This window comes from Cygnus atratus, chromosome 9 (genome assembly GCF_013377495.2).
Source record: "Cygnus atratus isolate AKBS03 ecotype Queensland, Australia chromosome 9, CAtr_DNAZoo_HiC_assembly, whole genome shotgun sequence".
In the NCBI taxonomy this organism is placed as follows: domain Eukaryota; kingdom Metazoa; phylum Chordata; class Aves; order Anseriformes; family Anatidae; genus Cygnus; species Cygnus atratus.
Genome location: NC_066370.1, coordinates 986,808 through 1,002,043, shown reverse-complemented (window position 1 = coordinate 1,002,043; position 15,236 = coordinate 986,808). Strand labels below are relative to the sequence as shown.

At 41.8% G+C, this 15,236-nt stretch overlaps 1 protein-coding gene across 7 annotated transcripts; it reads right to left on the bottom strand.

The window, feature by feature from the left end:
- Nucleotides 1–1,214: 1,214 nt before the first annotated feature.
- On the bottom strand, nucleotides 1,215–14,302 carry PLSCR1 (phospholipid scramblase 1). 7 transcript variants are annotated; one of them, XM_035544973.2, is made up of 9 exons: nucleotides 14,200–14,302; nucleotides 9,671–9,702; nucleotides 8,780–8,881; nucleotides 6,765–6,934; nucleotides 5,697–5,739; nucleotides 4,383–4,603; nucleotides 3,762–3,923; nucleotides 2,573–2,734; nucleotides 1,215–1,641 (listed from the first exon to the last, which is right to left on the bottom strand). In XM_035544973.2, exons 2-9 carry the CDS (start codon nucleotides 9,675–9,677, stop codon nucleotides 1,582–1,584), a joined length of 927 nt encoding a protein of 308 aa, XP_035400866.1. In that variant the 5' UTR covers nucleotides 9,678–9,702; nucleotides 14,200–14,302; the 3' UTR covers nucleotides 1,215–1,581. The 7 variants fall into 7 exon arrangements, with proteins under 7 accessions (XP_035400866.1, XP_035400864.1, XP_035400863.1 ...); XM_035544971.2 differs by having other exon boundaries at nucleotides 14,020–14,241; XM_035544970.2 differs by lacking the exon at nucleotides 14,200–14,302 and adding an exon at nucleotides 13,922–14,078.
- Between the last annotated feature and the right edge of the window lie 934 nt (nucleotides 14,303–15,236).

Sequence of the window (15,236 nt, the reverse complement as noted above, 5' to 3'; positions counted from 1 at the left end):
GATGGAAAGCTCCCCTAATCCAGGGGTCTCTGCATGCCTTCAAGACTCAAGATTATGGAATTTCTGCCCTGTTCTTATAGCAGTTCTGGCAAATCTAAGAGGCTTAGCTCATATTTCTTTCTTACTTACAATACATATTTTTCCTACATCTCGATGTGAAGCTGGACATTCACAACTGTTTCCATTCTCAAATTCTTCTCTTACTACTCTACAGAGATGTATGTGAATGTTTCTGTCTAATTTTGCATGCAGGCTGGGCTGATGGTACTTTCAGGCCTCATAGAACAGCACGACTGTTCCCTAAGAACAGCACTGATTAACCAAAGCCTATCTCCAACAATCTTCAAAGACCACTATATGCAAGGAATTTTGTTGTTAGCAGCAGAAGTTAACCTGAATGTGGCATAATACACAACTTTAAAGAATTTTGTAACAGTATACATTGTTATCATGGGTTTATGCTATTCTTAGAACATCTAAGAGTCACAGTACATAGCAGCAACGACACTCCTCCACTCTTTGACTGGCCAGGAGCCATCAATAAATTGAAAATCATGAACAAAAGAAATCTTTAACAAAATTAGAATACAACTCAAAATACTGGCAAGAACCTCTCCCTGTAGTTAGATCCCAAGAACTGCTATGCACACATTCTTGTGTGAAGTTGGGGTAAGAAGCAGTGACTTCTCCATTGCCTGCACTTTTAAATAAAGTTATAAATGACAAGACATAGATGTGCCATTTCATGCATCTGCTTTTGAAGTGGGATTGTTCTGTTTATTACTCCTGCACCATCATATCTACAAACTTGCAAACTGTGAAAACTATGGACTAAGTGACTGAAGAAACTGAAAAGAAAAACTTCTTTTTCCTTGCCTCAGGGAAAAAACAAAAACAAAAAAAACCCACACAAGTCAATTACTAGAGGATTATTAAATAGAAGCAACCACAGGCATTTATGTTTCCAGTCTCCTCTAACTTCTGTTGTTGAAAATCAAAACCTTAAGTTTTAAAACAGTCAAGGAAAATTAGGGAACTGTTACACTAAATGAGTCATATTTGACAGCTGATTCATCATAAGATTAATACAATTCTGCAATGATTTCTGATAGCTCTGTTCACTTTGAATACTTTGTTTTGAACGTATATACTTGATAAGCTGGAAAAAACAATATCAACACCAAGCCAAAACTATCAAAGAAGGATACACAGGAAAAGATCAGGACCTCTTTATTAGGCTGACTGCTTATATTAATATTGAACAAAAAAAGTAGTCTTTTTTTTTTTTTTAAGAATTACAATAAGAATTTTTAATAAACAATTCCAAATTTCTTGGAAAAAGGTTGCTATATATTGTTATATACTACAGTATTTATCTGTACAGGCAAAGGGTGCTTATTTTAATACTACAAATAACATAATTAGATTACAAAAACAGAAGCTAGACAACAAAGCTCTTAGTTTATAGAAATATAATTACAAGCACAAGATATACATTTTTCATATTCTCATGGGAGCTCTGCAATCCGCTGGAAAGCTGGGTGGTTTATTTTCTTCCTTCTAAATAAAAAGTTCTAGATTTCACTGCCACACTCCTGTTCGCTGCGGGTTATCACCAATACGCTCAAAAAACATGAAATCCTAAGAAGAAAACAAAAAGCAAACAAAAACAGTATTTTTAAAATCTGGTTCTTAGTTCATGGTTATTTTGCAAGATATTCAAAGCACCTTCCCCTCAGAAACCTCAGATGATGAGAAGCAGCTGGGGGTACCCCTCTCCAGCCCCTACCCCTGGGTGTCTTGTAGAGGTAAAAGGACATCCACAGAGAGAAAAAGAGGATGTGAAAGCTGCAGATGGAAAATTCAAATTATCACTAACGGAAATTATACTTCCTTAGAATTTCCATCCTGTCTTCCTTCAGCCTGACTCAGTCTCTTCAATTTCACCTCAAACTGGAATCTATCATAATTGCCATTATCTTTAGTTCACAGGAGAGGAGGGGGAGAAGCACATTTTCTGTGCCTGGAGTCCTCATTCGTACTCACTACTCTTCATGTACATCATAGCACCCGAACACACATGGCTAAAGAAAACCTGGTTCATGAGTGGGGCTGTAAAAACTGGTGAGAACTTTCCAAACGCAGATGCTGTGTATGTACCTTTCCTTTCCCTCTCGAGCCCTGCCAACATGGAAACAGTGCACTTTTGAAGTGATCTATTCTGGCTTTGGTTGAGTCTCTTGGCTACTGATCTGCACTTTTCTGGTCTCACCATCCACATAAACATGCTTGTCTCTAAAGAGTCTGTAAAGCAGTCTTCCTTTTACAGGATTTCTCAATCCCAATACATATGAAACTGTTCTTAAATAGTTAGCACTTCACGTAGTCTAAAATAAGCTTATTATCTGAAATACTTCTTTGTTGCACTCCCTCCAGGGTTAGCTTTACGCACAGTAAGTCCACAACAAACCCTCACTCACTTTGAGAAGCTCAAACTCTTTACCAATCACAGTTTGAACGCTGAGATGAAGAAGTCAATTCATATTCAAGGATTAGTGAATTACAGACTTACGATAAGAAAGCAAGCGCCAATCATGACTGCCTTCATTTTTACATCAAGGTCCATTGGGAATGCAACTCCAAAGTTATCTGCATCTGTAAACGCTTCTTTCAAAAACCCAGTCCACTGCTTAGAAATCTTCCCAATGGTAGAAATCTCATCCAAAGTCTTCACCTAGTTTAATAAACAATTAAAAAAAAAACAGCAAAAATTCCATCATTCACAACATTCCCAAATTATTTTCATTATAGATCTAATTGAAAGCTTTAAATTGTGTTATTTAAATTAATGCAGTCACTGAATGCAGCCATTTGTATAAAAAGACAACCCTGACTATCAGAAAGTCAGTCTGAATTAAGACATCTAATTCTAAATCTGACTGCAACATTCAATGTTTTAACAGTACTGGAGGACAGCTACTGCATGCAAGCACGCACACATCCCATTGGGAATGTTGTCTTTTAGCCAAGAGAGTGAATTAGTTTCTCCTGCCATACCTCAGGAATGGCTCAAGTGAAAAATCAAACAAATTACATTCTCCTGTTCCAAAGCAGAGGTTAACCCTTTTCCTGAAATTGTATCCTGTGTTCTGAATCGCGTGAAAGACTAATCCCCAAAATAAAATCATACTAAATTTGCTTTAGCAATGATTTGCAACATCACTTTAAACAATGCAGTAGACTAGTGTCTACTAGTTAACTATGTATGAAAATACCGATGCATCAATACCTTATTTTTAAATGAAAGTTGTAATTCTTCACTCATTCTAGTCAGGGTTTCAGCTATAAATAACGTTCATTTACTTGTTACTGAATTATTATTACATGATTGAATGAGTGGTTGCAGAAAGTCATTTTAATAAACAGCTGATACAACTGAGAATAACTTTTTTTTTTTTTTTGGTTAGGAACTAACAATTGATTCAAAAGATTTTGCTTTAAATACATCCATTAAGAGATCTGTGTGCAATCACAAGGAATCAGATCATTGATGAGTGGCTTTAAGATGCCATTTCCGGAAATTTGGCTGGCTTATTTAGAATGATCTAGAGAAGTGAATTGATTTTATTAGTATTAAAATATTATGTTCTCCTTACTTAATACATACTACAGTACAGCTGACTGATAGTAAGTGAAGCAACAAACTATTGTCAAACTACTATTTGAATGAAGATATATACAACAATTTTTGCACTGCATACCTCAAAATTAACATCCTCACAACAGCTGCAGACAACACATGGGCCACTAATTTTCAGTACATCCATTCTTCTCTCATCTTGAACAGTGAACTTGGGTAGGCAGGGATGCCAGTTCTGGACAACATAACCAACTGGTGTTCCTGGAGGTGCCTGAATTTCTATCTTCACAGGAGAAAGAAAACCCCCATGTGAAGCAGTTCATGCTTTGATATGTTTGTTAGACAAAAACCCACACTAACACGCAAACCAAGCACAGTTTATTTTTCCACAACAATCCAGCTTTCCAATGAAGCTGCATGGGTTTTTCTGTGAATGTTTTAAAAAAAAACTACAAAACTGCAAATCCAAATGCAACTTCTGCCCTCACTGAAAGCAGGAGCATACTCCTAAGGCTATAGAACATACAAGCTATGTGTCTGCAGTGGAAAGATCAAAGTCTAGTAAAGGAAATACTCTGGACATCCTGAAAGCATTCAGTGAATACCTCACAGAATGCAGCTACTACAAACCCATCAGTAAAAGCTCTGAGTAGGCTCAGATTTGAGGCCTCAGAAGTTTCAACATCCCATAATTATCAACAGGAAAAAGAAAATCATCCCTTATACTGAGGGAGCAACTCACCTCCTGTAAACAGCAGGGGAAACAACACGACGAACACCTCAGGGGTCTCTGCAGTGTTATCACCTCACGACCCAGATTGTCCATAATCCGTATGGTGAAAGGTCGTGATGGCCCACAGCAGTTCCTTGTACAGCAGTCAGTGTCCTCTACCACAAAGTACACCCTTTGCCCCAGCGTATTCTTGATTTCGTATTTGTTGTTTGATTCAAATCCAAGGAAAACTGAAAAACAGTAACTGTTAATTCCTTAGGTGTGTCTATGTGAAAAACAGTAAGAAAAGCCACCATGCTACTCCTACACTACGGTTTGGGAAGGCCTCATTCGGAGTCTGTCAGAGGCAGCTACTGGCAAAGGGCCCTCAAGCAGGCCAGTCCCACAGAGAATTTCAGCGAGGACAAGCCACCATGAACACGGCAACATAGAAAGAGCACAGGAATGTCTGTCAGCTCCCCTCCTACCAGACAAGGGCCCCCCACACTGCCAGAGCGAGCACTGCCACTCTGAGTCACACAGCATGGAAGGTTCTTAGGGAAGAGCTGAAGGTGTGAAAATCAGGAAGACTTAAGTTTAGTGGTGAAGGAAGAAAAGGGCTCCAGAGGGCATGAATATGTTCAGAATGAGAAAGCCAAGAAAAGGCCTCACAGACAAGATTCACAGCAGCACAAATAGAAAATAGCACGAGCCAGGGCTGAAATTTTGATTTATTTGTTGGAGAAATTAGAGTACCCTTGAAGTATTATGGAAAGCAAAAGCAGCAGCATTAGGTTTCAGCTGAGATGGAAGGTCCATTTCATTTCTTCTGTTTGAAAGACACTGATAACACGACTTTGATATTCTTAAAGTGAACAGAATGACAGGAGCAGAAGGAAAGTAGTTCAATTCACTAAAAGAGCAAGATTGCCTGGAAATGGAATTGGAGCAGCATGCCAGCCCAATGAATTAGATGGGGTAAGAGGAGACATAAAAAGATCTTTAAGTAGGGAAGAGAGGAAAGCTGAAATCATGAATAAATAGCATGGGAGATTAGCGATTTCAGCTATAACTGGTTACAAAGATTACTCAGTCACATTGCTGTGTATCTTTTAAGCTATAGAACCAGTTTAAAATCTTTTTCTACCCTCCTGTTTCCTTCTTCCCTCCTCTCCTCCACAAGTTCTGTGGGAATTAAGACAAGGTAAGAGGCAGGAAAGAGAGAGGGAGCAATCCATGAAAGGATCTATTTTAAACAAGTAGCGTCAAAGAAAGTCTAAACTTCAGAGTTTTGGGGACTTTTAGATTTAAATATTTTCTCTGCGATAAACACTTTTCACTTACTCTCAAGAAGTTCGGTTTGCTGATGAATTAATATCTGGTCAATCTGTTCATGGTTGAAAAATGAAACAGAATAAACAGTTAACAAGTTATAACTAAGAGAAATCTGGTTTTAAGAAGCATTGTTGTTGTTTTTTTCAGAATGCAGATTTATGGAGCAATACATTTCCTAAAGACTGATCATCTACTAGCAAAGCTATGGACATGGCTCACGTCCTCCCTGTCCTGTCCTCTGTCAGTAGAGCAGAACAGTGTTTCAGAGCACCACAGAAGATGGTAAAAGCTGTACCCAAGCTGGTCTGGTTACAAGCACACAGGATGAACATGCCTGTGTTCCTTTCAGGACTTGGTGTAGCTCAGTACTACTACAGAGGCTGACATATCCCCGCACACCACACATCCCAGATAGCTACGTCAGGAATTTGTACAGAGAGAAGCAGGAGTCACCAGCATGAAATTCAGAAATTTTAGAGCAGAAGCTCAGCTACTGCTCAGCTCTGAGTGAAACTCAGGAAGCTTTTTTTCCCCCCCCCCTTTAGAGCAATTTGCAAAACTGGCAATATATTGGTATCAAGTTCCCAGTAATAAGACAAAGTGTGCTTTTACAGTACGAGAGTGTATCCTGTAACATGGGAGCAATTCTCATTTTGCTATTAACATTCTCTAAGTTTGTGAAGCTTGACCAGTGTCTGAGAAAGCATCACACGGAAAAGCAAGCACCTCTAAGGTGCTTCAGATACCCACATTATACGTATCTGTTCTAAACACCTTGCCAAATCGCATTACTTCTCACGAACAGTAGCTTTAGAAACAGGAAAGATGTACAATACATCCAAGCCCCCTGCCCTTCAGCATCTCACTTGGCAGGAGCACAGGTACCCCATAATGTGCTCTGGCCGTAACAGGCACCTCCACATTCAAAACTGCATCACTCACATTACAAAAGGCCTTACTTAGCAGCCCAAAAGACAGATGCAACAAAGACAGATGTGTTCTTTAGCTTTCCCACAGATGTAGGCTGCTTCTCAGGTGACCACCTGTTCCCTGGGGAAGGAGGAAGGCTGCAGGTACCTGTGTGAGGTATTCCAGACCGGGAGGGCAGCTGGGAGGAGGAGGAGGGATGGGCATCCAGATTGTCCCGTCCTTGGCGGTGGGCTGGTTCTGGATGGGTGGACCACCCAGACCAGGTGGGCCTCCCATGGGCTGTGCCTGGAAACCATAGGGCCCTGCTCCAGCACCACCTAAGTGTAAGGAGAGATACAGTTAGGAAACTTAGGTCTTGCTGCACCATGGATCTTCAAAAAGACTTGTTTACTTTTCTGAAGCATGAAGATCCTCAGATCCAAGGAAGTCATGATGGACAGGGATGTTCTAATCCCTCCAGACAAAAACAAGTTAAATAAATAAATGTGTTACTCTTGTATATAGCAGAAATTTTATTCACACAAAAATAAATAAATAAATAAATAAGATTATTTCTAAGTAAAGACAACACAATACATTACAATACAGGAAAAGTATTTGCTCAATTGACAACTTGTAAATATCAGAGGAATTTTAAGACAGAATTTTCCTAGAATAACACCTTCTACTTATGTGATAAGAAACATCCTTTCAGCAAAATTCACCTCCAGCTTAAAACTAAATGAGTGGGATCCAAAACCAGTACGTTCCCACTTGCTGAATGGATTCTCACCCGAAACTCGGGAAATCCACAACTCCCTCATGCAGGAGGTACACAGCAAAGAAGGAAAAAGCCCCTGGGCCTACAAGGGCCAAGGCAGAGCTCTCCAAGCCACGCTCCTGCAGCAGGCCCCAGTCATGTAAGCACCCAGCCCCACAGAGGGCGCCCGCAGCACGGAACGGCCCTGGCAGCTGCATCCCCCGCAGCCGGGCCAGCTGACGCTGCTGTTACTGGAAGTTACGAAACAGGAACTGTAGATTTTCCCTACCCAGTAGACAGATAAGACCTTCAATCAGATGCAGAGGAATTTTGTATTTTACTCAGAAGCACACAGAAACAAGTAGAAACCACCAAGAACACTTTTGTAGAGCTGTACAAAGACAACTAATTCGAGATACTGACTCGTAGATTTACCTTTAGCACCAGTAGTTCAGCACCAGTGTTTCATACTACATTACAAAACATGGGCTATTATATGTGGAAGATGACGCTGTGGCCATAAGCCAGGTGATGAACAGAGCAGTGGCTTAAAGCTTGTAGCCAGCAGGAACACTCACCCCAGGTGAGGATCCACCCTTATGAAACACTCCCTCGTACATCTGAGCACAGGCCTTGCGCACACACTGACTGCCATTGTGTAAGTGTATGTGCGCAATTATTTGGAACAAAAATATGCTCCCCTGACCTTTGTAGTACAGGTAGCACCAGCTCATTCCTTGCTGAAGGCTAGCTGAACTTGGAGAACTCTGATACTTGCTACAAGACACGCAAGATTTAACTTATGTACAACACAGAAACCTAAGCCAAACATTTTGCACTTTATCCATAACTTACGCTTTGAGAGCTTGATTGTTAGATATTGCTCATTGTGATTTGGTTCTTCAGAAAACAGTTAGATGCCAGGACATGAGAAACTATTTACAAGTGCTGTGTTTTGAACATGGAACATAAGATAGAAAAAGTGGAAAGGAAATGAAAGTGTACATGCAAAGTACAGCAAAAGGGTAGGAAACAGGAACAGGATCCACATGACCAGAACTGTGAAAGGAAAATCCAATTCTGGATTTCTGAAGAAAAATGAACTAACATTTTAATTTAAAAAATCTGGTCATCAGCAAGAAGCTGCCATACATTAGTTACTTTGCACCAGTGACACCTCCCTAACAAACTCCCACTGGTGACCAGCGAGGAAGAACATACAGCATTTTAAACTTCCGCTACTGGCACTGCTCAGCACACACTAACACCAAGAAGAGTAAGACTTTGAGCAAAATAGAAGTTACCAGAAACTCTACAGAATTAATATCAGAAAAGTAAATCAAAGATGGTTGCTCTGGTAAAACCTCCTGCTCCCCATGCTTATCTCCTAACGAAATAGCAGATCTGTAGCCAAGCAACCTACCTTGGAAATTCCCAGGTGCATACTGCGGGTAGCCATAGGGGACCTGATTTCCTTGTGCATAGCCAACATTTGCAAATCCAGGTGCCGGTGCAGGGTTATGTGCTGGAAGAATGCAACATATATTTTGAGTATTGCTCATTGCCTCCTACACATAGGGCAAAAGATCCCCAAGCTGTTGCCTTCTTCAAAGTAGATATATAAAAATTAAGCTATTTTCTGAATAGCAAAAACTATATAATAAGCTTGTATTTTATGCAAAATATGTGTATTAAAGCTTAGTATGCCTTGAAAGAGTTCTGACCCTTAAAGCGCAGAAAAAAAGACGAGCATTACACTTGATGTCATGATGTCACACTATCACAGAACCATTTCAGTCTGGAAGGGATCTCTGGAAGTCACCTAAAGCCCAGCCAAGCAGGCAGCTCACTTGCTGTCTGGATCAGAGGGGCCTTGTTCATTTATATTCACAAGAAGGCTCTAACACAAAGAACTGGCAGCAAACTGACAGGCTGCACTCCTGTACAGAAGACTGGTAAATGAGCCATTCTTCACTACATAAAACATTTTCTCCCAAGTTCTTCTAGCCTGTAACATGCTAATTCGTCACCAGCTGACTCAGCGTTATGGATTAAGTAACAAGGTCAGCTTGTAAGCAGAAGTAGCCTGCATTTCAATATGATTAATTTATTTTTTACTAAACCTCAGAAATTAAGATTTTAAAATGTAAGCTATATACTTTGTAAATTATTAAATTTTAAAATTTAAATCATTCAAACATCTACCATAAGTTAGGCAAACTTATAGCTAAGCTAATATTGCATGAACATCCCTGCAGAAACCATATTATCTTTGATATGACAAAAGACGACAGTTGGTTTATATTTTACTCACCTTGCATTGCCGTAGATCTGCTTATAACTGTTCTGCAAAACAAAATATATATTTATTATTTTTGAATGAATTACTTTTGTGTGATATTACGCAGTTTTAAATTAGTGATCAAAGATATTTGCATGTCTAAATTATATGGGACAGATGAATTATAAATACAAGCTAAAATAACTTTAAATATCTCAGCTTCCTTCTAGGTTAAGCCTCTACCACAAAATTAATCTGAATTATCTTTGCCTGCTGCCTTCATGCTTTGTGTATCCTGAAATCATCCTCAACTCAGCGGAAAGCATCAGGATGTACAGTTATTTCATAGCAGTGCAGGACTACATTGTGCAACTATCCAAAACCGCCAGGCAACTCATATGAACAAATGGAACAGTAATTTCAGAGCAACTAGTTTCATTATTGATGTGGACTACAAAACCCGCTCGGGTAAAACCTGAAGCAGCTGTGACACCTGCCACCTACTCAGCTGATGCTATTCCACTTTTGAAGTGGTACTACCAAGTATCACATATGATTTTTTTTTTTTGTCTCCACGCATAATAAGAGGTGGGCTTGCACAGGCAAATGGGTATCCACAGCAGAATGCCAGGAGGAAAAGGGCCAGCTGCTTGTCTTTTTCTTTCTCCTCTTCCGTGGTCTCCAAAAGGAGTTAAAAAAAAAATACAGTAAAACCTAGTAATATATTTTGTCTGTTACAGTTCATCCAATTATTTCAGTTCAGCAAAGATGCTCATCCAAAGCTGGGAATTAAACTGAAACTGAAAAGAGTTCCTTCCTGTTTCTGACTCCCACAGCAACAGCTGTATCCAGGAGGATGAATGGTTGTGGGATGATATGGCACCCAGCTCACTTGCCAGCTTACACACAACATCCTTTTTGTTTAATAATTAGTTTTAAAAGCGTTCTTTTTTAATATCCTTTTTCTCCTGTCCTAGCACACATTACTAACAAAAATATCACACTGTTTTATGTATTTTGATTTTAGTCCCATATGAATAACGTTTTAAAAAATAGTAATATGAAATGATTTGATATTATGCATCAAATCTAAAAAGGAAAGAAAAAAACACTGAAAGAACACATTCAAAGTATGTAACTTAAACCTTGTTCTTGCTGTTGATAATCTAGTGTGGCATGTTTAATATATGTCCATATTAAAACATGGTGACAAAACTTCTGGCTTGTAGGAATACGCAAATTCAAGATGATTTAAAAAAATGTTATTTTAACTAGCAAAAGATCAGTTTATCAGTTTACACTGTGAGACATTCCATGTACTTGAATTTCAGTGAAACATTAAGAATTACAACTGAACCCTTTCATAAAGGGCAAGTAGGGACAGAATCATATGATTTATTTTACAGCCATACATACACTCCTCTGTGCAATATATGATTCAGAAAATGTTGAAATGTGCTCTACAGATAGCAAAGCAATAAAGACTTTACAGAGTTCAACCCCCATTTTATCCAACATGATGCTAAAGAGATTATTTTTTTTTTAATAGAATTCTCTTTCTTCTATTGCTTTTTATTGACTCCTTCTACGGCTCTTGATTCAGCCACCAAGATTAACACAACACTGTCAGTCACACCTTCCTTTTCATCCAACTAGTTTAAAAAGACTGTGAAACAAACAAACAAAAAAATCTGAAGTACCAAAGGAACAAGGAACAAAAACTCGTTTTTCTCTGCCATTATATTACACGACTTATTGTTCAGCCACCTTCTTACATACAGGGAAATTCCCAACTAGTGAAGAAAATGTAGCAACAGGCAAAAGGCAATTGCGCCATTGAAAAAAATGTCTTGGTCCCTAGCTGCCTCAGTTATGCAGAGCAACGTAAGATCAGTGATTCAAAGCCTATATTTTCCATTTTGGTTTAATAAAGAGCTTTACACGCTGCTGTGTGGTACTAGCTCTAGTAGCAGTTTTTAAATAAATATAGGCAGCAACCACTGAAACGTATTTACTGAGCAAAGTAAAAGTACTTTCCTAATACAAGAGAAGGAAGAATGCTAATTCTTTGTAATGGAGATAAAATTCCACAGACTTAAAAGAAAGTTTCAGCAAATAGATACCCATCACTGAATTAATTTTGGTTTATACCAATATACCAACAAAAACAGTAGCTGCATGAATCCCTTATGCTGTGCTGGCCACATGCAGCAACCTGCATTCAGGACATAAATCCAGAGCAAGATGCACTGCAGGCAGTAGCCTGGCTCCACCATCCCAGCAGCAGGAACTGCGTATCTTTGCGTTCATTTCCTGAAAAGCCTAAAGGCCTGAAAGAACCTGATGTCCCAAACGACCTTTAAACCCTCCCAACCTAAATTACGCTACGATTATAAGGGTCCTTCAAATGCCATGGTACCACCTGAGGCACCCGTTGCTCACACACATCCCTGTGGGAGGGCAGACAAGGAGGGGACCTGGCTGGGGCTCCAGCACCTACCTGCTGGGGCTATTCTGGGCCAGGGTTAGGGAAGGGAACACATGCCAGGAAAAGCCTCACCAGTCTGCTCAAGCTTTGTCCTGTTTTGGCTGAGATTCCCATGGTAACTTATAGCTCTGGCCTCACAGGAGATATAAATATCCTCCCCCTGCCAGAGGAGTTATGTTTCTCGGTTCAGCTTTACCCAGGGAAAAGCAGAAGCCACTTCCCTGGCAGGAAGCAAGTAGCGGGAAAACCGAGAGCGCTTCTCGCAAAGCAGCTGCCCCAGTAGCAGCCCTTAGGAAATGCCATCTCTGGACCACCTGGCTGCCTCTCCCAGCACAGCCAGGACCACCACCTCAGTGTCAAACGCGAGTGACAGGGCCCAGCCACCCCACAAACAGACTGCTCCTTTGGGGGCCCAAAGCAGTGCACTGCTGGGACACCAGCCCCAAGCCCCACACGTGCCTCAGCACTTGCGAGATGAAGGGGCCCAGGAGGCCTCGCTCTCGATACCTCAAGCGCTGCGCTGTCTAGGGTCAGTGCCGCCCATCCTCCTCCACACCGTGGGGAGCTCCCAGGCTCTTCCTTCCGCTCTCAGAGCTCACACTAAGGTGCTGCAACAGCCCAAAGGCAGCACACACCCAACCAGCTCCTTGCTTTCCTGCAGTGTTACTCTAACAGGCACAGAAGCAGCCTTCAGCAGCACCCAGGTGCAAGGCACAGCAGCTTTCCCTCCCCACGAGGTCTGAGACCAAGTACCTAAGGGTCAGCCAAAACCTTCTAGAAAGGCGATTAAGGAAATGCAGGTTCTGAACAAAATTGGAACAAAACAGTTCCAGTTCAGAGAACAACAAAAAGGGAACAACAGCCTGAGAGGTTGTTTGTCCCTTTTTAATGGACAGCAGAACACCCATAGTTCATCTTCTGATTTTAAGAACTGCATCGCACAGCTTCTCTTTTTCCAGATCTCACTTACGCTGATGCATGTCTGTAGCTAGGCTGCAACTAATTTAGAGACATCTTAATTCACTTAACTGCAGAGCTTCTGCTTTTTATCTGGAAAATAATGCTGGCTTCATTCATGACCACCACTTTCATTCCTTACCCTGCTGCACAAGATACTGCCGTGAGCACACTAACACAAGCCCCAAACACTAACGTCGTGCACAGTGTCACTTAAATACCAAAACAGGCCCTTTCTGAGAAGGTTTAGGATTTGAAAAACAGAATGCTGAATACCTGTAAAGCACACGTTAGTTCACCCTAGGTAGCTCTATGGTACTTTTTTGATCACCGCGTTCGACTAACCAAACCCTGGATTTAACCCCCAACTCTAGAAGCATAGCATACTTAAAAAAATCATCCGGGTGATGGAATTAAAAACTGTTTCCCGTTGAAGTTACCGAAACAGCCCGTCCGGAAGGCAGGGCGCAGCGAGCAGCCTGGCCCCTCGCGGAGCCCAATCCTAAGGGCCGGCAGCGCCAGCACCGGAGCCCAGCCGAGCCGAGCCGAGCCGTGCCGAGCCCCCGCGACCACCACCGCCCGAGCCGTGCCTGCCACCCGCAGCTCGCCCAAGCGGCCATCAGCAAGACGTCTCCGTAACCCCCTCCCCATAATTTGCAAGCAGGAGGGGTGCTTCGCCACCTCTAACAACTAGCTACCGCAAAAGAGAGGCATTTTGTCACTCGTTGCGCAATCCCCGAATAGCCAAACGTGGCCCTCCTGACCACTCCCGTCCCTATGACAATAGCCCAAAAACTTTAGCCCCTAGAACAAACCCCACGCGGTGGGCACACGCTCACCTCCCCAGGAGACCCCACCCGCTCCCGCACCAGTCCCCGCTCTGCTCCTCGTCGCCGCAGCGCAGCACCCGGCCCTACCCGGCCCTGCTCGGCCCTACCCGGTCCCCCGGAGCGGGGCGGGAGCAGGCGGGGAGCGCTACCGCCCCCAGGGCAGGCAGGGGCGGGGAGGGAGCGGGGCCTGGCCGCGGTGTCGCGTTCGTGCGTCAGGAGCAGCCCCCGGCAGCCCCCGGCCGGCCTCGGCCCTCCGCTGGCGGCGGAACGGAAGGGCAAATATTTACTGAAGTGAAGGGCCGCTGTAGTTCCAGGTTTTCTTGCGAAGGCAGAAATTTAAGGTGGCAGCGGCTCTCTGGGCTTAACTCAAACAACACGTGCTCTGACGTTAAGGAGGCTTGGCTGTCCGGCCCTGCCCGTGTAGGTGTTGGCTTTTACATGCGGATCAAATGCTTACTCACAGTCAGCTACAAGCCTAAAAAGCGTATCCTAGGCTTCCCACGGTGTTAACAAGATCACGTCCTGCCAACACATTTTCCAGTAATACCTAAATACTCAGCAGACAGCTGGTTTCTTGTAAATACATATCACAATGGGAAAAAAAAAATCGCTAAAACGTTTGATTAGTTCTTACCCTGAAACACTATTTCTGAAAGATTTCCTGAAAACATTTTATATATATAGGTTTTGCTTGTATTTTATTTTATTTGTATTTATTTATTTCTATTTTATTTATGATTACCTTGCCTTTGGTTCATTCTAATGCCTGACATTATCGTAGTACTTACCAATAGAATGGCACTAGTTGGAGAAATAATGGACAGTGCCATGGATTTGTAACGCTCGAGGAAACACTGTTTTTAAGTCTGAAATGGTCCAAAGTTTCTAAAAAGTCTCGTCTCTTTTTCAAGCTGTTTTATTTCAAGAACATTTGCCTCTGGATAGCTCCCCCAAAAATGAGTCTTACAAAGAGGCACCTTCATGATGCAGACTCCAGACGCAGAACATGATTGCGAGAAATATGGTAAGGAAAGGGGGCCTGTATTATATTAGGCCAAGCAGGACAGAGAACACTTTAATTTCAAAACTGCCTGTATACAAACAGATTTTGTGGGTGGACCAAAATTTACTGTACTTTCCTGTTTCCATGTAAAGTCTGTGGAGCCACACAGACTTTAATCCATTAACAGCCCATCAGTGATGAAGCATGCCAAGGCCCAAAAAGAGTACCAGGAGAGCTGCTGGTGGTCCCTCATGTAAGAGCACATGGAGTTTGGGACCCAAAGGTCTACCATACCTATGTATGTGTGTGTATATATGTAAT

Coding starts and splice junctions, on each gene's coding strand:
- PLSCR1 (XM_035544973.2), bottom strand. Junction 6,935..8,779: donor TGCACCTGGGAATTTCCAAG/GTAGGTTGCTTG, acceptor CCTTACACTTAG/GTGGTGCTGGAGCAGGGCCC. Junction 1,642..2,572: donor TTGGCGCTTGCTTTCTTATC/GTAAGTCTGTAA, acceptor TTTTCTTCTTAG/GATTTCATGTTTTTTGAGCG.